The sequence below is a fragment of the Orbicella faveolata genome, unplaced genomic scaffold (genome assembly GCF_042242905.1).
Source record: "Orbicella faveolata isolate gen_17 unplaced genomic scaffold, um_ofav_v1 contig_3, whole genome shotgun sequence".
Taxonomy (NCBI): Eukaryota; Metazoa; Cnidaria; class Anthozoa; order Scleractinia; family Merulinidae; genus Orbicella; species Orbicella faveolata.
In genome coordinates, this window is record NW_028301558.1 from 12,714,594 (window position 1) to 12,737,500 (window position 22,907).

The 22,907-nt window shown below is 39.4% G+C and overlaps 4 protein-coding genes across 7 annotated transcripts in view; 2 read left to right on the forward strand and 2 right to left on the reverse strand.

The window, feature by feature from the left end:
* Positions 1-77: 77 nt before the first annotated feature.
* On the reverse strand, positions 78-5,442 carry LOC110069297 (uncharacterized). Its single transcript, XM_089298674.1, has 4 exons — positions 5,344-5,442; positions 4,330-4,916; positions 2,690-3,501; positions 78-1,577 (listed from the first exon to the last, which is right to left on the reverse strand). The coding sequence occupies exons 2-4, from the start codon at positions 4,877-4,879 to the stop codon at positions 1,383-1,385; spliced, it is 1,557 nt and encodes a 518-aa protein (XP_089154800.1). The 5' UTR covers positions 4,880-4,916; positions 5,344-5,442; the 3' UTR covers positions 78-1,382.
* Positions 5,443-5,775: 333 nt separating this feature from the next.
* LOC110060189 (uncharacterized) lies at positions 5,776-16,124 on the forward strand. 2 transcript variants are annotated; one of them, XM_020766944.2, is made up of 4 exons: positions 5,776-6,246; positions 9,267-9,408; positions 11,718-13,030; positions 13,564-16,124. In XM_020766944.2, exons 1-4 carry the CDS (start codon positions 5,776-5,778, stop codon positions 13,768-13,770), a joined length of 2,133 nt encoding a protein of 710 aa, XP_020622603.2. In that variant the 3' UTR covers positions 13,771-16,124. The 2 variants fall into 2 exon arrangements, with proteins under 2 accessions (XP_020622603.2, XP_089154796.1); XM_089298670.1 differs by having other exon boundaries at positions 11,721-13,030.
* An 804-nt stretch (positions 16,125-16,928) lies between these two features.
* LOC149106414 (ciliary microtubule inner protein 1-like) lies at positions 16,929-19,735 on the forward strand. Its single transcript, XM_089297637.1, has 3 exons — positions 16,929-17,088; positions 17,285-17,366; positions 18,134-19,735. The coding sequence occupies exons 1-3, from the start codon at positions 17,033-17,035 to the stop codon at positions 18,404-18,406; spliced, it is 411 nt and encodes a 136-aa protein (XP_089153763.1). The 5' UTR covers positions 16,929-17,032; the 3' UTR covers positions 18,407-19,735.
* A 358-nt stretch (positions 19,736-20,093) lies between these two features.
* The window catches only part of LOC110060171 (uncharacterized), a 42,874-nt gene continuing 40,060 nt past the window's right edge, over positions 20,094-22,907 (reverse strand). For all 3 annotated transcript variants that reach the window (XM_089297635.1, XM_089297636.1, XM_089297634.1), the window contains exons 51-52: positions 21,879-21,937; positions 20,094-21,210 (exon numbers count right to left, since the gene is read on the reverse strand). In XM_089297635.1, coding sequence (XP_089153761.1) covers positions 21,075-21,210; positions 21,879-21,937 — 195 coding nt within the window. In that variant the 3' untranslated portion in view covers positions 20,094-21,074. The remainder of the gene's footprint in view (positions 21,211-21,878; positions 21,938-22,907) is intronic.

Sequence of the window (22,907 nt, forward strand, 5' to 3'; positions counted from 1 at the left end):
ATCCAATCGAAAAAGTAACCTTATATGTAACTCAGTTCATAGTTTGAAATACAATTCAATACAGAATACGCGAGGACTGCAGTTTTCACCATCCCATTTTATTTAACAAATGGCGTCAGTTTTTCATGCGTCTATCATGTTATTGATCATGAACTTCGTCATAACATTGTCAAAGTAGCCGTGGATCCACGAGGCGACAGATCCCTGCAATGTCGTAACCAGTATCTTCTGCGATTCACATAATCCAATCCAAAAATATCCCCAGCATTCACGAATACTCGTAAAATTGTCAAGACAGCACGACGTCATGATACAAACGTAGCCCAGCAACATTAAGAACAAACGTTACGCGTGGGCTCTGTCAATTTTCCACGAACTTGTCAGTCGTTCCCAAATCTCTTTGCACACCAGAAATCTGGAAACAAGACTCCGTTGCTCCTAACTTTTCTAGTAGGAGACAAACACTTTATCCAGTTTATGGTTTATCACAATGCAATAGAATTCCGTTATTCAGGTTTCTATTCGTTGACGGTACGAGCAAAGCTGTCGGCGAGCGAAGAGAGCTAGTCTTGCGCGACTTTGCTTATCGACTTTGCTCTTGCCGCAACGGATGAGAGACTACTCGCAGGCTAGTGGTAAATTTATTTATATGTTGAAAACCTACGATTTTCTCTTTCTCACTTCTTCCTACCCTGTTCTTTATATACTGTTGAAAGCAACGCAATACTGCATTTAAAGTCCTTTACATAAAAGCTGTCTTTTTTCAAGAAATTGAAAACATCTTCTTTGTTTCTATTGAGCTAGAGAAAAATAAGGGGAAGTTTGAAAGAACGAGAACTCCAGTGGGAACACAAGCCAAGGGTGAGTTTGAGCGAGTAGTGTTTCCATAGCTTCTTCGAGTTCTCCCAACCTTCAAGAGTTTTCCTATGATTTGATAGCAACAAGAAGAAAATGCTTTTTTTAATCTCTTTTAGAAACCACTGACAGGCAAAAAAGAGGAAAATTAATCACTTGTAGCGATTGTCAAAATGTAAATTCTCTATACTAACATCATGTTTTACGTCAGCGTTTAAAGAACTATCGAGTCGAGTCCTGTTTTTATTGAGCTGTAGATATTCGGCTTTTAGCGCGCAATCTTATAGCACTTGAAGGCTTTTAATCTTTCTGAACTTAAGTCTGTGCCATATAGATACTTAATAATTAATTAGATTATTTAAAAATCTCCATAAAATTACGCCGATGATCTCGTATTTTTCGTACATGGTTCATTTCTTGTCAATTTTGTCAAACCTCTCGATGGACAGGCTTTCTTAAGTTCTTTCGCCGTTCCTTATGAAAACACTTTGTCTTTGTGACACGGTGTCTGACAAAATGAGGTAGAGTCACGATGAATCCAAATCATCAACGATCTCTTCCATATTTGGTCTCGCCTCAGGGTCCTCCTGAATACAGCGTCGTATGAGGCCTCGAAACACGTGATTCGTCACCAGGGCTACTTGCTCCTCACGCTGTTTGGGATCAGGCAATTCCCGGATGCACATTTCACAGAGGAGAACACCAAAACTGTACACATCGATCTGTTGACAGCAACAGAAAATGTTACCAATAGTCAATCAATCACTCTCATATGAATGTCACCTTATTACTCTAGATTGAGTAAGCCACTTGCCAAGATACTCGAGTTTCAAATTGTCTCTCTATTCTGAGGGGGGAGGAGGGCTAGTAATAATACTATAGTGAAGATATTACAATTTATTGTACTAATGGTCATTTATACGCAGTTTATGAGACCAAGATTGGATGTCAGCTTGTAAAGGAGCCCCTGGTTTCTGCTAACAGTTCATTAATGATCTCATTTTGTTCATCCAAAAGTAAAGATCACCAGGAGACAGCAATTTTTTATTTCTACTGTCTTTGCTGTGTGGGAGGTGCGGCGGCCCCCTGGATAGCGTGCTCAACTCCAGAACGAGCAGCTGGGATGCGAGCCCTGGCTGCAAACATTGTGTTGTGTTCTTGGGCAAGACACTTCACACTCACAGTGCCTCTCTGCACCCAGGTGTACAAATGCGTACCAGTGAATTTAATGCTGGCTGCAGAAATCAGAGTTAAAGGCTGGTCTGATGGGCCACTCGGCTCGTATGCAGACTTAATAACTTTACCTTTGCTGTAACAATGAATAACTACTTATTAACAGAGAGTGAGGCGATATGAAAATCTCAAACCAAGACCTTGCCGTATTGACCAAGCGATAGCGAGGTCAATATGGTGAGGTAGAGGTTTGAGATTTTCCTGTAAAGACAGAATATTTGAGGTTAATAAGTTGTTTTATTATTAATACGTGGCTTTTTGCAGGTCCGTAATCAGTCTGTGGGCATTCTGAGAGAATAATGCCATAGAATGAGCCCACCAGAGTGCATTTTCTATCGGCTACAAATACATTTAATAAATTATTTTAATGCTGGAATAATTTTATGTTATACAAGGAACAGGATTATCAGTGGTAGCACATGTCGGTAACCGTCTCTGATGTTTCCCTGAGGAGAGCAGGCTGTTGTACGCAGGACAAGCTACATCAGTCTGGGGCCACATCTCTAGCATAGGAGAAAAATTGCGTGTGCATACCATTAGAGATACCTCTATACTCAGACAATACTAGAAGAAAGAAGTGTTAGTTATATATCAACTTCACCTGAACTGTTTGATTTGTAGTGAGTGCTTCGGGTGAACTGTAAATCATAGCTCCAGGGGCGATTGTCATGGTCTGTTGCATGAAATTAGCAGTACCATAGTCAGACACTTTGCCTCTCCATTGGTCACCATGTCGCCATAGCAACACATTAGCACTACTGATGTCCCGATGAATAATGGGAGGCTCACTTTTGTGCAAGTAATTGAGTGCTTGACCAATATCCAGGGAGATAACAGAGATATCTCTGTGTGAGAGAGGTTGCTGCTCTAACAATGCTCGTAAACTTGATTCCATGAGCTCTGTAACAAACAGTGGATTTCCTTCATCATTTGTTGCTCCAATGAACTGCAATAAACAAGGATGACGACATCTTGAAGCAATGTTCATTTCTCTTTCAAACAAACGTCTATTATGAGGTGAGAGAATTAACTCGTGGATTTGTTTCACAGCCACTTTACAGCCTCTGAATCTTCCCAGTACAACTGTTCCCCATCCACCAACCCCCAGGCAGGTATTTGTCAGGTGAATTTCATCACGGGAAATGACCCAATCACATGGCTCTTTCCACCGATACTCATCGAGTGCCTGTTGAGCTGTAGATAAAGTTGTTTCCAGTTCCTTAACATGTTCTTCTTTAGCTCTCAACTCTCTTTCTAAATTAACCACTCTTTGTTCAGCTTCTTCTTTAGCTTGTTTTACTAACTCCAGTTCTTTTTCAAGATTTTCCTGTTGTTTTAATAAATCACCTTGCTGTTTCTCCCAGTTACTGTGTTTTTCAACGTTTTCTTCTTGCTGTTGAATTCCATCAGTACCTGTGAACCAAGTTAAAGAAAAATAATGAAATGAAAATTTGTGACATTAATCCACAGCGTGGCTCCCTGAGATCACTTGAAAGTTAGAAATTTTTTTTTTTTCCGGACACATCTTGATTATAGAGCAACTGACAAGCCTTGACACTAACTTTTTACACCACTTTCCATTTTTGGAAAGTAGATTTCAAATTTTGCTTTCCATCTCAAAATTTTACTTTCCAAAATGGAGTTGCACTATTTCAATATATGGCAGACTGGTAAATGCTAGAGTGGTGTAAACTTGGCCTTTTGAAGGCGGAAGATCATTGTCAGATGGTTATTTTTATCATTTGATTAATTTTTTTTATACACACGTTTTCCACATACACCTTTAGCGTAAAAGTTACTTTCCAGCTGCAGCATAGCCCAAAATTTACTTCCCAGATCGGTTAAGTATTTTGGTTCATTTTCGATATTCTACTTTCCAAGAAGTAAATTTACTTTCCAGTGGAAAGCAGGTAAGTGTTAGTGTCAAGCCCTGACTGATACAGTCTTAAAATAAAAACCACGACTCATATGGTTTGAGGGTCTGGAACACAAGGACAGTTTTCAGTTTCCTTTCTGGTCAAAAAATTGCATCTCATTAAGAGAACTTGGATTTTCAGGTCTCACCTGAGCAGCAAATAAAAAAGAAAACATGAACATTATAATTCACAACCATTTTGTTTACACTTACCTCATATATCACAGAAGGGTGACCCTTCCCTGCATTATCCTTGATATGTATTTGACTGTTGCCCATTTTATTGTTATGCCTTTTGACACTTATCAATTAAATCTATTTCAAACCTGAGCTTATATCTTGCTCCTCTGTTTCAGCATCCTGAGTGTTAAAAAATTGCATCCACTGTGGTGGAGATGGTGTCAGAACTACAGATCCAACCATACCACCACTACCGGTACTAGGCAGCCCTGCTAAGAATGGCAGCAGAGACAATGGCTTGGTACTGCTAGGGCTTGTTACTATACTGGATGTGTTCAAAGAGCTGTCTGATACGAGCAAGGAGTGACCCAAGACACCATCAGGGTGGTGAGGTGAAGACATTGTTTCTGGCTGTAAGATAACTGATGTATAAGTACTTGCACTGCTAACTACAGTTCCTGTTGTGTTTGATGGACCATACAGATTCTCATCCAATAATATTGAAGCTTTTGCTAAGTCCACACTGTCTGTGGTATTGCTGACTCTTTTTTCCTCAAAGTAGTTACTAAGAGAACAATTAGCAGGTGGACTTGATTCATTGTCGCAGGACTTTCTCTTCCACAAAGGTAGCCTTGGTCTCCCCCTTTGAGAATCAGTTGTATCTGGCCTGTGGCTCTCTCGCCAGCCTCTCGGCATTGTTTGCGTGATGTTAACCTCTCAGTAAGTCTCCCTACTAAACAAGTTGTAAACAGCAATCGAAAGATACACTATTAACAACAAAATATACCAAATACATTTTCATAATAAATGTAAGCTTATTAGCTTAACTAGAGAACCTTGTTATAAGCTTACAAAATGTGCTTACATTGTGGAAAAGAGTTAGAAAATAACTAACCATGAACGACATTAAAGCCTTATTAAGAGAAATGTGTAAACTTATTGGCGAAACCTACAAATTGACAATTTAGGGAAAGTGAGGCTTACATACAAGCTTACAGCTTATGTTCTACCACAGCTAAAGAATCGAGAAAGGAAATCCTCCTGGCAAAAAGCTTAATAAACTGATAACTTGGAGAGACAATTTTTTTTTTGCCTTAGAAAGAAATAAATTATCAAACGTACAACCATTATAAGCAAGGCAACAAACCTTTCATATTTACCTAAAAAACTGATCAGAGATGCCAATGTTCTTGTTTACACAAGAGCGCCATTTAGCGCCATCTTGAATCAAGATTCTTTCCCAGACCTCCCACGGTTAACAAATTCACTATGGCGGAAGGAGTGTCGAAGGTGGGTCTCAGCTTGTCCTCGCGAATAATTGCTCGACATTGGTCTGCAGTAGAGAATTTGTAGAGTGGTGCTTCAACTTTCACTAACCTGGGGATATTGCCATTGTCAAAAGCCACAAGTCGTTTGGAAAGATCGCTTAACATTGCCATCATCCACACAGGTCAACGTGTCGAAATCTGCAGAAATCCCGCCTCGTCATCGTTCTGCGACTGGGTGATGGTGGTTTTATGAAGTAATATTTATAGTAAGGGTGTGGCGATTTACTTTTCACTCTTCTAAGCGAAAATCTCATCGCTTGAGCCATGAAGAGAAGTAATTTCATCCTTCTTCGCGACTTGGAAGACCCTTCGAACCAAGCCTCTGGTGTGTTGTGGGGAATGTTATCGAATTACGTGTATGGGACTCTACCACCGATTGCATTGAAAGGTGAATTATTTGAAGCTCTACCGGCAGATGAACAGCCCGTTGGAATCGAAGACAAAATCGCCATACGTGGACTAAAGCAAAAGTGTTTGAAAGTCGAGTGCCCCAAAGAAGATTTACAAGCTATCAATGAACACGACGCTCAGATTTTGCTCGCTGTTCAGTCGTACAGTGAAAGATGTAGGATGTTGAATGAAAGGCAAGATCTTCTCCGTTGGGGTGGGAGCGAGAATGAAGGATGCCAGATGCTTGTGTGGATTGAGGATTTGAAGAAGAATGTCGGTGCTATCGTTCATTATAAAGGAGCTCTGCCACCTTATGATGGGATCATGTTTGGAGTTGAGATTGTGGTAGGTGTATAATTCTTAAATTAACGCCTTCATCAATAATCGAAATTGTCTAAAATGTTTGTTATGTATTTTTGCTCTGTCACCTTGAGCGAATTTGTTTTTAGTTTAGACATTTTACAATAGTACAAAATCTATTTGTTTCTACACAGCCTCATACAACCAAGAATAATTAATTTATAATTTTAACTACATAATTTAATATACAAATAATCAATAAAAAAGGTGAATATTTCACACTAATTCTAAAATATATAAGAAGATAATCGAGGCTGGGCGTCCTGTATGTGACATTAGGGACCTTAAGATACGAGGACGGGAAGGCCAGGACGGCAACGGCAGTGGACGCGGGAAACTTTCGTGGGTCCCGTCATGTTGCCAAAAACAAAATGCTTAAAGATGTGCATTTTCGCAAAGGACAGCGACGTCAATAATTGGAACCTCATACAAGCTATTCACAGAAGCAATGACATCCATTAGACTATAAAAGAGATGATAGAAGTCTTATCCTATTAGGCTTAAACGATAGTGAACAGCAATGCTGAATTTCTTTTTCTTTATAAGCGAAGCAAACATCTGTCAATATTTTAATAGAGAAACCATAATTTCCGTATGAAAAAATTAAACGAACAATCTGATCGACCTGCTTCAGATGGCTTTTTACCACTAAAGCGTTTGGGAATTCTGTCGCTGAAGAATCCTGACTTTTGTTGAACATTTCAATTTCCATCTGTAATTGTAACAAGCATTATAAAAATCAAACAAACATTGCATCAAATTCTGGGTAGTATAAAAACAACAACTAAACATCAGTTTGAAAATGTGTATTTTCTTTGCTCGATAGATGCTCCATGGCATTCATTCTTACAACAATTTATCAACTGTACTTACACAGTTGTATTATCAATGCATAGAGTTTGTATTGAGCTTGCACACTCGTGATAGCGTCTGCACAGTGGCTGCAGAAACACAAACGAACAGACGAGGAATATTTTTACTCACATTTTCGTATCAGCGTAGTATTCTACACTACAATCACGAAAACTGAACGCTATAAACATTTCTATCAATATAACTGAAAATAAAGTCGATTGGAACAGTTATCGGGGCAAAACAAGTGCAAAATACTCACGTCTTCGATACGACGGCTAGTCGGGCGAAATGGCGTCCTCGACGAGATGAGGACGGCAGAGAGACTAGGCGAGAGTTCTCGTGCGCATGTCCGGTTGAGTCAATTTACTTCCGGTAGCTGTCCTAGCTCGTCCCGTGCTGGTATCTTAAGGTGCCTATTATGTTCCTGAGCTAGTGTGGAAATGAGATAAAACAAGTTTTTGATGCTTCACACTTCCAAATTTATTTCAATCTCTATTTATCTATCGGAGTAGACAAGTTTCGGTTCTCCTTGATCATTGGTCATTTACTGGCTGTACAAAAAATTTTGGCATTCACAGTTTTCCTTCTGTAGGGCCTGTCTTTTGGGCCCCACTCCACTACAAATGAACTGATAGCAGCTCTTTTGCAGTTGTTCTAACATTCCAGCAGCCAATTCTGGTGGTGGATTTTATCCTGAGAAAGTTGGCAGGGGAGGAGGGGGGTAGGGGGAGACTTCAGCTTGCGAGCTTCCTTACAAATGGTTTTAGGTTGCAATAATTTAGGTTGCAAACTGAATGGATGATTTTCTTGGTATATATCACAATTCACCAAGAGTTTTGATTATGAGCGGCATTACAGTAGAGGCTCAGAGAGACAGTCAGGGGTCATTTGAATTTACCGGTAGATGCATTTGAACTGTTCATGGCCAGTGGTTTCACCACCAAGGTTGTTATATGAGCTGAAGTGCTTAATCTCAAGTCGTCACATCACAAGTGGTCTGTAGACTATTTTACAAGCGTATGATTGGGGCTTATGTTAATTGATTATAACAACATGTACTTATAAACTGAGAGTGAGATCTTTATGGGAAAATCTCAAAACTTGGCCTTGCCGTTAAGTGGCCAAGCGATACCTAATGACATTGCTTGTGGATGAAAGATATGACTCATTCGAATACATAATAATAAATCAAACCCATGATTCTTCAATCGCCAACTGGATCACCATGTTTGATTATCTTAAGGCACACTAAAGTAAATGATTCTCTCACATCGGGAAACTTTAAAATGGCTGCTTGTGGATGAAAGATATGACTTATTCGAATACATAATAATAAATCAAACCCATGATTCTTCAATCGCCAACTGGATTGCCATGTTTGATTATTTTAAGGCACACTAAAGTAAATGATTCTCTCACATCAGGACACTTTGAAATGGCTGCCCCTGGTCGAAATTGCCCTATAATGCATTACAAACCTTTGAGCTTTGAGTATGTCATGTATGCCTACGGATTGTGTCTCTTCTATTTAATTTTACAATCTGGCAACTAAAAATTTGTATTTGGTGACTATTTTTTACCACTTAGTCGCCAATTGACGACTTAGGGATTTTTTTAATTTCGAGCCCTGAATAAGCAAACAAAGTAATTTTGTAAATATTTGAACAGAAACACGTAAAAAATCACAAAATGTGGGAGCATCGAGGCTGACCAGTTGGCTATTTACAAACACGGAGGAGTTGAATTTGAGACCATCGAAAACAAATCCATCCAGTGACAGGGAGGAGGATTTGAACCTGAGACCTCTGGATTACAAATTCAGGGCCCTAACCTGATCTCACTACCCTAACAGCTTTCTTTCATTTGGCACAGACTCGTGTTTTGGCCTTGTTTTGCTCAGAAAACAGTGTGCACAAAACAGTGGAAGTAAAAAAGACTTGGGCAATGAAGGCCACATGCATATGCTGTGGCCAAACTTGAGCAAAACTTGAGTGTACATACATAGTCTTAGCCCCACTCCTTCATTAGTAAAAAAACCCAAACAAATTAGCATGTACTGATGTGGTTACTTTAAGGTTGCCATGGTTATATAATGATATCAAAGAAGAGTCATAAGATACCAACATGCCCTTTTGAATTCTGTTCATTAGGATCCTCGCTTTCGGAACAGAGGTACGACAGATGGAGTATTCAGGTGTCAAAGATATTTTAGGTGTTCTCCAGGAGCCGGATTATTTGTGTCGCTGGATAAACTTACAGTTCCTGTAGAAGAACCGGATGACAATGTGAAAGGTTATAAAAATACATTTGATTACACGTTGATTTGGATGTAGATTTAATGTCTGTTACTGGGAGGTATTTTGGTTGAAAGGGACAGTGTCCATCCTGATTATTGTGAGTTCTCTTAGTTTCCACAGGGTTTGATTCCAGAAAATATCCATGCTCACCCCAAGGATAGAAGAGATCTCAAAAGCCAAAATTTCCAAGGGAAAGTATATTGTTGGGGGGGGAGGGGGGGGGGGGTTGGTGAACCAAAGAAAAACAGAGTGAGGGGTGTGGAAATTTTCTGGAATGGCACATTTATATTGCCAAACGCTACTAAATATGCAAATAAACTGGATAAAAAGACTCTACATAGCAACTAGAATATATAAATTTGGGATAGGAGTGCAGGGTTACAATGATGGAACTGGATTACAGTTCATCAAGTGTAAATTTTGTGACAAGCTGTCCAGAAATCAAAATTGCTATTCTGGTGATATTTTGAATCTTTTAGTCATTATTTGCCCTTTTTATTTGATATTTCTCTCTTGTCAGTATTTGTGGGCTTTTTTTCTTTCTATTGCATGATAATTACCAAATTACTGTCGTAAATTTTAATCCAAACTAATCACTCCAGCCAATCACAAAGGACACAGACAATACAATAAAGCAATCAAAACTCGAAGTAATTGCAAGTAGCTGACGCGAAGCGCGAGAAAACGCGTAAGAACGAGTCATGATTGGTTTTGGTTTTACTTCTGATTGGATGAAAAATTGGCGCGAGTTTTTTAAGCCAATCGTGTAGCATAGTAAGTACAAAACCATTTACTTTTCAACACTCATATGGAAACTGCTCTAGCTAACGGAAATATTAATTACTGAGTTTGAAATAGGACATACTACAGGTATTGTTTGGTGAACGACATAATCCTGATGGATGAGCATATTGGGATTAATAACTGGCATTCTTTCCTGCTTTGTACTAACAGTAAAGTTTGATGTGAAGTTTATATGAAATAATTCATATAAGAACTGCGGTTGTAGATGAAAGTGAAGAATGATCATCGCAGTTAATTTTCCAATGTAAGCAATTGGAAAGAAGAAGCCTGAAAAAATCAGGGCTTCAACGGGATTCGAACCCGTGACCTCCGCGATACCGGTGCGATGCTCTACCAACTGAGCTATGAAGCCACACATTGGGAGCGAGGTCAAATTAGTTGAGTTCATATCTTCCCGTGAGGAGTGAAATGATGTGAAGTTTATGATGTGAAGTTTATATGAAATAATTCATATATGAACTGCGGTTGTAGATGAAAGTGAAGAATGATCATCGCAGTTAATTTTCCAATTTAAGCAATTGAAAAAATCAGGGCTTCAACGGGATTCGAACCCGTGACCTCCGCGATACCGGTGCGATGAAGCCACACATTGGCCACACATTGGTCTAATTGACCTCGCTCCCAATGTGTGGCTTCATAGCTCAGTTGGTAGAGCATCGCACCGGTATCGCGGAGGTCACGGGTTCGAATCCCGTTGAAGCCCTGATTTTTTCAGGCTTCTTCTTTCCAATTGCTTAAATTGGAAAATTAACTGCGATGATCATTCTTCACTTTCAAAAGTAAAGTTTGTTGCTTGGCAGCCAAAACAAGGCACTTATTATAAGTGTTTTTTAACCACCCATTAGCAAAACCAAAGTCGAATCATCCCTGACCTTTGCGTGGTTTTCCCCTGGGGTAAATTTCGGATGGGCATGTACCTAATAGGGTCTTAAACCTGGACGTTCTTTAAGGATGAAGCCAACGCAAATTGATACTCCACTTAAAGCACAAACCCGAAAAATGCCACTCTGTTCAAGGGGAAAACAAAAACTAAAAATGGCGTGAACGGTTCTTTTTTTCATTTCTGTAACATCGTCAGTTAAGCATCAAGTATATAATTTGTTTTCCGTTTAGCTGGGCATTATACGCACTGCAATTTTAGTTGGTACAATTTAGGTACCCTATCTAAGGATGAGGATCACACTGGACACACGGGAACTTCAAAAACCATACCCTATCCTGCAGTACATACCTATATAGCTAATATCTGGGAGCACCCTCCATTCCCTGGTATTCCCCCCTGCCTGGGACCAGTTGAATGTATCTTTGTTTTGAGTCTTGCATTGTGTCAGCCTCGTTCCCAAGAGCTTTTCCTTGGGAATGGGGATGCCCATCACCGTTAATTTTGCTGCAACGTGTAGAAAGTGGTAGATTAAACAGCAGGTATCTTGCCCGTGCGGAATTTGATTGTTCTAGAGGTAATTTACTGATGTTTGCAGTTTTCCTTTCCATATGTTTTAGAAGACAACGTACAAGATGATTACACCTGTATAGAGATCGAAACGAAGCCAAGCGGAGAGGATTCTGGGATGGAGAGTTCAGAACACTCGTTAATGGAAGCAGAACTTCTTCAAGAGAGGAGCGAGGCTTTGATTGTGGATGAAAATAATACGGACGGTTCAGAAACAGCTGGCGAGCTTGATGGATGCGAGAATCTTGAAGAGTGCAGAAATGATACTCTGCTAAAGGAAGAGAAATCAAGCGAGGATGAGGTAGAGGACTTTAAACAGTTGTACCTGAAAGAGAAGAAACTCTTGCATGAAGCCCAATACCGTATGAAAGAGAGCAAGTTAAGGATTGCTAGCTTGGAAAAACGACTGGACGAAGAATTAGCAATTCGAGAGAAGCTTGCAGAGAAATGTAATGCTTTGCACAAGCAATTATGTGAAGAAGCACTTCACAGAGCTGAGGCTGAAAGTCTCCTGGAGGAAGAACGAAGTAAGATTCGTAAAATGCAGAAACGGTTTGATCGTGAGTGGGCGGAATTCGAGAGGCGTTTGATAGAAGAACGGGCTGCGAAATCAGACATGGAGCGACAGTTAAACGACTCTACGAGACAAATAGAAGAGGAGAGGGATACAAAGGTGACGTTACAAAGAGAGTTGGAGGCTTTACAAGAAAGATTAATTAATCAAGGAGAGTTCGAACAACAAAGACAACAACAGCAAGAAACAATCCACGGTGAAAAAGTCGAGGCTCACCCAGACTTAGAGTCACGTGACTGGATTATCAGCCGAGATGAAGTGGAGGTGTCGAAAGAGAGGAGTCTGGGCACTGGTGGTTGGGGCGTCGTTAAAGAAGGGAAATTTCGCGGATGTAGAGTGGCTGTGAAGCAGATTCATAAACTGATTCTCTCCCCACACAACAGGCGCTTGTTTATGAGGGAGATGGGCATTGCCTCCAGATGCCGTCATCCGTGCCTGCTACAGTTTATCGGAGCTACTAATGATGATGGCGTGCCTTTGTTTGTCACAGAACTGATGGATATCAGCTTGAGAGATCTGCTTGAGAAACAGCCTCTCGACAAAGCCGACCTCGTCACCATTGCACTAGACGTCTCTAGAGCTTTGAACTATCTCCACCTGAACAGACCTCCTATAATTCATCGCGATGTTAGCAGCGCCAATGTGTTGCTATGGCGACGAGACAAGCAATGGCGTGCAAAAGTGGCTGACTATGGTACTGCGAACTTTATGAGACAGTGTAGGACCATCAATCCAGGGGCTGTTATATATTCTGCGCCAGAGGCCCTCTCACCCGAGCAGTCGCCAAAGGTTCGTCAAATGAATTTCTGTTGTTGTTTTTTTCCCGATAAACCATATTTGCCACAAAAAGACGCTAGTTATCATTGGCAGTCTGCTCAAAGAACACTGAACAGGGAGTAACTGCGAGAATAACCCATATATACTGTGGTATATTTTATGTTTATACCCCTTTAGAACACGTTGACTTCCTTGAATGATAACTTTATTTCTTTTTTCTTATGGTAAGTTATTTCCTCCTCATCTTTGTACTTTTTATTGCGGTAGCTAAAGGTGTTCACAGTTTTCGTGCCAACAAACACATTTCACAGTCTTGATTTTGATCATCGTGTAACACTTCTCTTGACGACGAAGCCAAGATCACCAAGGTACCAACGTGAAGGACTTGAAAAAACAAATTCCAACAGCCGTGCAAATTTTTGAAGACTCACTCCTCTGTTAGTTCTCAGCGGAATGCTAATGAGGTTAACATTTCTTACAGTTGACTTTTAACTTAATTTACAGAAGAAACTTTATGTTCATTTAAAGTGGTCTCATCTTTTCAGATTGACGTCTACAGTTTTGGATTGCTGCTGTGCGAAATGTGCATCCGGGAACTCCCAGTGCCTCATCAGAGTCGGGACCAAATCTCTTTGATAACAGATCGAGTCTTCAGAGACCTGGTGATGAGTTGCGTGCGCCAAGATCCTGGAGAAAGACCAAACATGGCGGAAGTAATCAGTGAGCTTGGACAAATGGAACAAAAAAGTTAAAAATTGTATATTGTTAGAAGCCGTGATCAATTTGGCTGGGTTAGGTGCTGTGAGTGTTTGGAAGATAGCTTTTAAATTTATGTATTCATTCATGAATCACGCATATATAAGGTTTCGGCCATTTCACCACATCTTGGGATGCTCATTCGTGTAAACGTTCAATGTTGTCCTGTCGGGATAAATCGTCTGAATAGGGTAGGGGTGGGAGGGGTTTTAATCATAGATGTCCTTGGTAAAAGGGTTTGTTGGACTTAGTCAAAAAACATAGTTTGACACTGGGTGCCGATGTGGATTACATCACAGTATACATTACGGTATTTCAGTGTTAAAATGTTCGTCGCTGTGTAAAGCTACAAGAGATTCTAAGGGCGTTGGAGAATAGTGTAGACACTCTTAGGTATGATCTTCAGTGCGCACTGAAAAATGAGATGATCTGATATCGTAAATCGATTAATCGCTCGTGAGAAAACAGAAGGGTGTTTGCAGACATGTACAAGATCATTGGGAAAAATTATTGCTACAACATGGGAAAAGGTTGTTATAAAAAGTTAACTTCATATCACAGAACAACAGTGATACTAAATTGATTCAGTCTATTTTGAAAAGTATACAAAAAAATCACAAAATTATTTTCATATCACATAAAAAAATGCTGAAATGTTTGATTGATTACCGAATTATTGATTTTACTGACCAAAATGTTTCCGTTTGTTTTCTGGGTGTTCTAGTACAGAAGAAAGGGAATAGTGACTAAACCAAAGATTTACTCCCAGACTTGGCGGGAAAGCAGCTATGACAAATATCGTTACTACATGATGATATGAATAATTGTCAAGATTGTTCCCAAAATGACGGAGAGAAGATGAAGAGTAGTCCCTCTTAAGTTTCTTTTACATTATTCCTTCCTTTAGGTCCTGGGCCTCAATATTTCGCCTCGGTCAGTCGTTTTTCGGGTCACGTGGTCCGTGGCGAAAAGTGTAGGCCGTTGGTCTCGGATACGTCACCGAAATCAATTGACCGTGAAGGGCTGGAAGAAAGCCGTACTGGAACTACGCAAGATCATTAAAGGTTTCGGAATTTTCGGAAATCTCAGGATGTTCCACAAATACCCAATCCTACGGCGCGGATTTTCCTCACGTAGATACGCAGTGTAAGCAGCTTTAGAAACATTTTCAGGCTTTTCATCCTCCACGAAAACATGCACGCGACGCGCGTCGTAACGTTATAAGCGGAGGAACTGGGTACCATCTCTAAAATTAACTTGGGAGGGATTTGCTTGTTTTTTTTCTCCTCATTTAGAATTGGTTTACAAAAATTTCGACTAGTCAAGACACGCGTGCAGTCCACGTGACTTGTGAACATCGTATTATTATTTGATATGGTGTCAAGGATTATTCAGCATAACTGGGGTTCGTTTCATATATTTTGTTTCATTGTAGATAATTTAGTCTAGCTAACTAGGATATAAAAATTCATCGTAAATAAATAGTAGCATATGAAAATGTAATGTTATCTAGGTAGATTAACATTATGAAGGATTTGCGGCAACTTTTAGGCGTACATTTTTTTGGTGATGCTACCTAGGAAGCTAAAATCTTAAATGACCACCGTTAGAATTAGAATGTAAAATAGTTCGATCAGTGGCCGTTTTCACACTGGAGACGGATAATCCGTCTACGACGGGTTTTCCGTCCATTACGGATAATTGGTCTTAGTGTGAAAACGGAACGGTGCTCATTTTAGACGAATAATCCGTCTATTTTTATCCGTCCGATTATCCGTCTATATAGACGGATAATCGGACGGATATAAATAGGCGGATAATCCGTCTAGACGGATTATCTGTCTCTAGTGTGAAAACGGCCAGTGTCAAGCGCAGGCTGCAGACTGCAGACTGCGGACCGGAGGTAAAGTGCGGACGGAGAGTAAAATGCAGACGGAGAGTGAAATGCAGACTGCAGACTTGTTGTCTGAATCGAGTTGCCATTTCCATCATTGAGGGCTAACCCGAGTGATATTCAGGCTAAATGTAGCGCAGACTTTCGCTCGGATTAACCTGAATAACTCCCAGGTCAGTGTTTATGGTTGGCACTTGATATTGGAGACAACACGAAGTACACTTAACGAGTCTATAGTCTGCGGTCTGCACTTTACCCTCGGTTTGCAGTCCCCAGTCTGCGTTTTACACTGACCGCAAAATAGTTCCGTTTCGATTCGTGGCTCCCAAATTTCGTGCGTCACTCACTGACGCTTTTGGAACCTACGAAACGTAGTTGTCTTTGCAAGGGAGTTAAAACACAAACGAATGTTCAGGGTAATGCTAAAAGGAAAAGAAATAAACATGAAATGTTCAAGTTGTGTGTTGTTTTACAATCCAGTTTTTTATTATTGTTATTTTTCTTACACCAGTAATTTTCACTTGTTTGCTGGTGCGCCTAAAATTAGCCGATCTAACTGCTCCATTGCCGGTCCAATATTTTCCAGGTATGCAACTGCTCTTGAAGGTTTTCTGGTTCCATCGACGTACTTTTCTAAAGAATTAACTCACGACTTACAGGTGAAAGAGTATTTCTTTCCCTTCTCTTTTTGAAAACTTCAGATGTAATTAAACACTCGATCTAAATTGCGCGCAATCTGTGCGAAGTTTAAGGTTCCTTCCCAGTCCATGGTCGTGACATTTTGTCTAAATTCTTTCAGTCAAGTGGTCAATCTCTTATTACAACTAAGCTTGCTCGGGACCGCACTGCGAGAAAATCCGCCTTCGGTCTATATTTTTTCTCCTCCTCATTCCCCAACCCTCGCGCTGCACTCGCGGTTTTTTCGGCTGGTTTATAGTCTCCTTCGCAGCCGTTATTAGGGTCGTCACGCAACGCTCCTCCCCACTGACGTGACGACCCTAATAACGGCTGCGAAGGAGACTAGCTGGTTTAGTGATCGTGGTAGAATATGGAGCTCCAGATTTCAGGAGAGCCGAAAATTTCTTCAAGCTGCCTAATTAATAATGAAACAAAAATTTGATGCTCGTTAATGCTATGATTTAATGCATGTGATTTCCATTTTACTTCATTTTATTTTTTGCTGAGAAACAGTCAATTGAGTCACGCTTGGTCGAGGAAGTGGAATCAATCTTTTCTGATCACGTGGAATCTCGGTTGCCATGGACAACAAAGCGCCGCAAACCCGAGTCTTGCTTGCACCTTCAGCAAACTTTTTGAGTGCTCTGCTGTTAGTTTTGTAACATTTACAGGGGAACGATTTCTACATGGTGTTTGGAAAAGCTAAGTCGGGATTCAATTTTGTCCATCAGGACCAAATCTGGTAAGAGAATTTTCCGATTGTTCAAGTAAATTTGTTAATTAAGCTCAGTTCTAAAGTCGAACTTCGATCTATTTGTGACATCTATTGATTGTATGGAGAACGTGAACCAAGTTGATACATTCAAGTATGTTTGAGATGCACTATACTTTAATGTTTTGAATTTGTTATTGACGTTAATTTGATCGTTTCTCATCAGGAAAGACCACGTCGGCCATGAACACAGTGCTGCGAAGCGATGGCCTGAGAATTGGGGGTTTCTTATCGGACAATACAAGATTGTAGGTTTTGTTTATTCCTGCTAAACAAAGAACATTTACCTCTGCCTTGAACGATTACAGGAATTAAGCTTACTATGTTACACGATGCCCAAAACGTTCTAGAAGCGTTCGTTCTTCGTTTGGAACTGTCTGTCGTTTGGTCGCGTATTCGATCGTGATTTATACCAAGTGAAGAAATTTATTGCTTGCGTGCGTGTATGGTGCGCAAGGGGTTGTAAACGTCTAATGTGTCGTAGCTTAAATTTGAAAGCCTGCCAGTATATGGGCTGAATAAGGCCGTTGAACAGTTGCTTGTTAAATTGTTCGTATTGTTACTGCTGAAAATTAGAACTAAAAGCTGTAAAATAACCTTGATTTATTCAAAGGCAATTATAAAATGTAAGCCTAAATATAAACCCCATTCTGTCGAAACAAATTATCAAGTTGAATGAATGTACTGTGATCTGCATATTTAAACAAATTGCTGCGTTTAATTTTAAGGCTGGTCTCATAATTATTCTGCAGCTTAGTCATATGTGGTTCCAGGGATGAATCCAAGAGCCAGGGTGCTGCCCCATTCTGTCGAAAAAGAGGGTGGAGGCAGGAGGTGGTGGGGGAGGGGGGGGAGAGTTCTCCCCTAAACCCATCCCTGGAACCTTGTGTATATTCATGTCCAAAGAGCACAAGTTTTGGCCTTTTCCTTACTTTAGCAAGAAAAGTCACATCTTCAGATTTTTATCGTTAGTGACTAGGTTACTTGAATGTAAAAGTTTTTCTGTTTTCTTTAGTTGGCAAATGAGGATGAAAGTGTTGAAAATGGTGCAGCAGCAGTAAGGGTAAAGCAACGGCGTGAAGCCCTGAAACTTCCTCCTATAGATTCCAGCGTGGCATCACAGCTATCAGTGGGCAAGTCAAATGCAAAATTTCCAACCAAGACCTCTGAGGAGGTTGGCTGGAGATCCAGTCAACGACACTGCAATTTGGAAAGATATGGCAGATATACAAAACTCAAGTCATCATTCCTTGGACAGATGAAGTGGCCCCCTGAAGCAGTAGATTAGTTTGGCTACTAACAGGAGAACAGTTGAGCAAAATCGGAGTTCCAAGAATAAGTGAAGTGTGCATGCGTTTTTATCCCTAATTTATTCTCGTCTTTTGTTGTTTTAAAAAGAAAACAAAAGAAGATAATAGATCATAGACTAGGGAAAAAAACGCATGCACACTGCACTAATTCTTGAAACTCCGATTCGGCTTAGTATTATTGGTTTGCAGAGGTGAATTAGGTTTCAAAGAGGCCAGGTGGTCTGACCATTGACTAGGTTTGATATGATTCTGCTTCTCATTCAACAACCGCATGTTGTTAGATAACTGCTGAAATGAACGAGACTGCAAGAAGGCAATGGGAGAATGACACAAATTGCTTATGAAGATTACCACTGCTACTGCAAAGATTGCTGGTTTCAAATTTCAAATGTTCAATTGACTGTGACTTCCACTGGATAGTCTGGAATGGTTTTAATATGAAATTCACAGTTTTTGTGTCATACAATTGCTTTCCATACCTTTTTTTTTTAGGATATTTCCATTTGTCAAACAAGATTGCTACAGTAAAATTTTCAACCGATGTCAGGGAGAGGGCATCAGTAGTTTAGTTCAATTTTTCAGCCACTCTGGCTTAACAAAAAAAACACTATCAAAAACAAAAATTTAAGACGGGTGTTTCAGCCATTCTGCGACTGTAAAATAACATGTGCATGAATAATTTTTCAAATATGTCATTCCTTGTAAGTTTATTTTTGAAATTTATTTTATAACTGAGAGGCTTTTGGCCTTCAAAGAAAGTGTGAAACATTAAGTACAAGAAGATCTACAGTTAGTGAACTGTTTGTAATTTTTTACAGATGTGTTATTTATTGAATATTGTGTTTGATTCAATATGATTAGTTTATGTGGAGGATAATTATGGGCAAAGTTTGAAAGTTCTGGGTGATCTTCAAAGCTTTTAGTCCCAAGACTGTCACAAACAAATTTACATTTTCTAAAAAAATTCTATCAGACATGACTTACTGTACCTTATTGCTGTTGCGCTTTATGAAACACCGATCAATAGTAGTAACAGACATTCTCCTCAAACTCACTTGTTACAGTACTGGTGTCTGTTTCCACTCAATTTAGGTGTGAACAGTAAATTCTAATAATTATTGTCTGCAACTGAATTTAATCTAGCCCCAATAGGCAAGGTGGGATTATTTTTTTCCTGGTGGTGCGTGTTGTTATTTTCATTTTAATGGGTATAGTAAACTAAGATGCTTGCATTTTGCTTTTTAAGCTGCACTTTATTGTAATATAACTTGAAGTGTAAGATTTGTAAATAAACGCTTTTTATTCCATTTCTGTGTCATTACATTTAAGTTGTATTTCTGTGGAGTCATTGTTAGTATGGGATAACAAAACAATAGTTTTAAGGCCTGGTTTTCACTAGGGACAAAAACACAGAAATACAGCAGTTCATATATTCAAAACCTGGTGTTTATGCAGGACGTGTTCAGGGTTGGTAAAAGTGTACCGTAGGTATGTGAAAAAAGAGGTACCATTTCCTATGGAAGGTATACCTTTTCTGCCAAAAGAGTAAAAGGATAAAGGTTTGGGCCTAGGGGCAGAGCCTCCCTGTATAAAACTTCGTAGAGTACCCCTGTACCCCCCTCCCCCAGTACTGATGTGACGGAATAGTCAGTTCTGAATTTGAAATCCTATCACTCCATTGTGCTTTATTCACACTACAAAGGTTACATATCGCACATGGTAAAATAAATAAATAAATAACAATTTAATACATGCTCTCTATATCGTCTTAATTTAACTCCTGCTTGGTTTATACAAAGCATTGTTTGAATACCATCATGTCTTTCCTTCCAAATAGGAATACCAACTTTCATTTGTTTATACTGGTAACTCTAGTATTACACTGCTCACATCAGTATGCATAATCTAAATAATTTCCCTCCTAGAAAAAAAATTAATGTGAAGCCAGGCTTAAGCTTTCAACTGGAAACAATTTTTATCATTGTCAACAGAGTGAAATGTTCTGTTTAAATGATGAATGGTCCAAATTGCATAGCTATGTCCAGAATGAATACTGCGTGGAGAAATATCTCAGTCTTTTTCTCATACCTGTACAATATTAATGTACCTTGACCATTCAGTCTCCCAAACAAGATATCAATTCATCTGTTGATTCTCCATACAGTTTGCAGAAATTCTTTTCTAGCTAGTTCCGAGAATTTCATGGTATATTATGACAATAATTCCTAATAGCAGTTTATTTTCTCATCACCCAGCTGCTTTACTCTGTACACAAAGACAAGGAATGCTGGTGAATTCGACCTTGATTACTTTTATTTGCATCAATTGTTTTCGTTCACTCTACAGAACATCCCAACTAGAAATCTGATTCAAATAGAAAAAATTAATGCTCTCTACTGTTGAAACATTTACCAAGAACGAGTTACGCTTTGTGTTGCAATGCTTTGAAAAATATACATCATTCCACTTGCTAAACGCAGCTGTTGTTTTTGATGAAATATCTCAACCTTCATGACTGATTGTATTCTTGTTTATAATTCTTTATGTTCTCCTGTAGTTATCAATATCTCTGTTAATAATTTAATATACCATTTCATTTTTAAATTATGTAATAATAAATTATTAGCCATCCCTGTAGAGGTCAAATCACTCAGCACTTGACCCTTGAAGCTGTACAGTGAGAATGATGTCAGGATCAGCAGTAATTACCAACGATGCCTCAAAAGATTTTCCTGCCTCGGTGGGTGAGAAATTCACCGGAAATCGAACATACCTATTGGGCCTAAATGGAGGAGAGGAACAGAATTATTATCAGTCCTAGATCAACTTGTGTATAGCATGCAGTCAGGTTACTTGGACTTATTAAAATTAGTATGGCACAATAATTTAATATGTAGTTTTGCTAGCTAATGAAGTGAAGGTAGTTTGGCATCGCATGATGTGAGAGTGCACAATAATATTTGTTTGTACTCTGACTTGTACAGTGCTCATTTGACACTGAAAGAGCTTCCCTGTCTGTAGTGGAGATGAAATGTTCATGGATGAAAGACAACCTATCAAAAGTATCTTTCAACAATGCTAACTTTCTCATGCATTTGTACACTATTTGCCCCATCTCACAACCTGGTGACAATTTGCCAGTGATAATATCAAGAGGCCATTTGGGAAATGTGATCATACTGATGTACTTGCTCAACATGGGCTAATGCATAGAAATATCTCTATGTATTTCTATCCATTATTAATGCATTAATATCTCTAGATATTTCTACACAGGTTTTGAAAACGTTTAGAGGGGTTACGAATAAGTTTCATTGTGAAGTGCATATCAGATTCCAAAATAACAATCCCTTGATTTGACACACATGAAGAATTCATACCAGAAGAAAATGGCATCTGAAAAACCATTGTTAGTTACATTATTGAAAAAATTCACATCTGTTGTTGTACCTGACAGAAAACTTTCTACTCTGGACAGAGAAGGGCTTGATGGGTGGAGAAATCCGCACCTGTATTGTTGACAGATAAATGATCGATACAAAAGTTAGGCACATGTAGGTGAACCTGGATTAAAACTTTCTACCACAAGCCAGCTGCATGGGTGCTTGTCAACTCTTCCATCAAAAGCTTTGTTGGATATGTTTGGCTTACTTGAATGTAACAGTTTATGTGACTGTCAACATCACAGCAATCATGACATATCCCTTCCCATAATTAAATGGAAGTGCAAAAACAAAGAGAGTCAAACAAGATTGTACATTAGAACACCTATTCTATGGGTGCAATAATGCATCCCTCATTTCCAAAAGGAAGGATGGTTCCTTAAAGGTGAAAGTCTTTATTATATCTGTCAGACACACAGTAGAGATATAATAAATATCTTACTAACCTTGTTTTCTTGGTCTATACTGTAAGTTATGGATCCTTATTTCTCCATCATCGATTTATGGCCTGTGCACTTTGTTGGGCCATAAATCAATGGGGATAAAACTTGGTCCATAACTTACAGTACGGCCCTCAAACTCACTAAGTAATGAAGAGGTATATAAATTTCGTAGAATTATAAGTGCAGAGGTATTTTGATTTGCCATGGATGGATGCTATTCTATTGCAAGTTACCCCCAGTATTACATTGTTCAGTTGAGATGCTTTGTCACAACCTATACCACCCCTGGGTGGAGTAACACAGTGCGAGTGTTGTAGTTTACATATGAAAAAGCATAAAGATACCAAAGGCCAGACTTCCAATCTGGACCTTGCAATCCAGAGCCCTTCACACTCACTCTGTCAGTAACTGACTTCACCTCCCCCCGACAGGAACTCTAAGAGTTTTATTTGTTGGAGATCCTGCTGTATTTGGCTGTAATAGAAGCAGCAAGAACCTTGCACATTGGTCGTTGGAAAGAAGTTATAAGACAAATTCATATGAAGCACACACAAGGGATATAGGAGTCCATATAGAAAATGATTGAAGGGAAC

Excerpts from the sequence above, each read along its gene's own strand:
- LOC149106414 (XM_089297637.1), top strand. The coding sequence starts at position 17,033 with ATGGTGTTTGGAAAAGCTAAGTCGGGATTCAATTTTGTCCATCAGGAC. Across the intron at positions 17,089-17,284 it reads GTCCATCAGGACCAAATCTG|GAAAGACCACGTCGGCCATG; the intron begins GTAAGAGAATTT and ends GTTTCTCATCAG. Across the intron at positions 17,367-18,133 it reads TTATCGGACAATACAAGATT|TTGGCAAATGAGGATGAAAG; the intron begins GTAGGTTTTGTT and ends TGTTTTCTTTAG.
- LOC110060189 (XM_020766944.2), top strand. The coding sequence starts at position 5,776 with ATGAAGAGAAGTAATTTCATCCTTCTTCGCGACTTGGAAGACCCTTCG. Across the intron at positions 9,409-11,717 it reads ACCGGATGACAATGTGAAAG|AAGACAACGTACAAGATGAT; the intron begins GTTATAAAAATA and ends CATATGTTTTAG. Across the intron at positions 13,031-13,563 it reads CACCCGAGCAGTCGCCAAAG|ATTGACGTCTACAGTTTTGG; the intron begins GTTCGTCAAATG and ends TCATCTTTTCAG.
- LOC110069297 (XM_089298674.1), bottom strand. The coding sequence starts at position 4,879 with ATGCCGAGAGGCTGGCGAGAGAGCCACAGGCCAGATACAACTGATTCT. Across the intron at positions 3,502-4,329 it reads GGAGCAAGATATAAGCTCAG|GTACTGATGGAATTCAACAG; the intron begins GTTTGAAATAGA and ends CTTGGTTCACAG. Across the intron at positions 1,578-2,689 it reads CTACAAATCAAACAGTTCAG|ATCGATGTGTACAGTTTTGG; the intron begins GTGAAGTTGATA and ends TGCTGTCAACAG.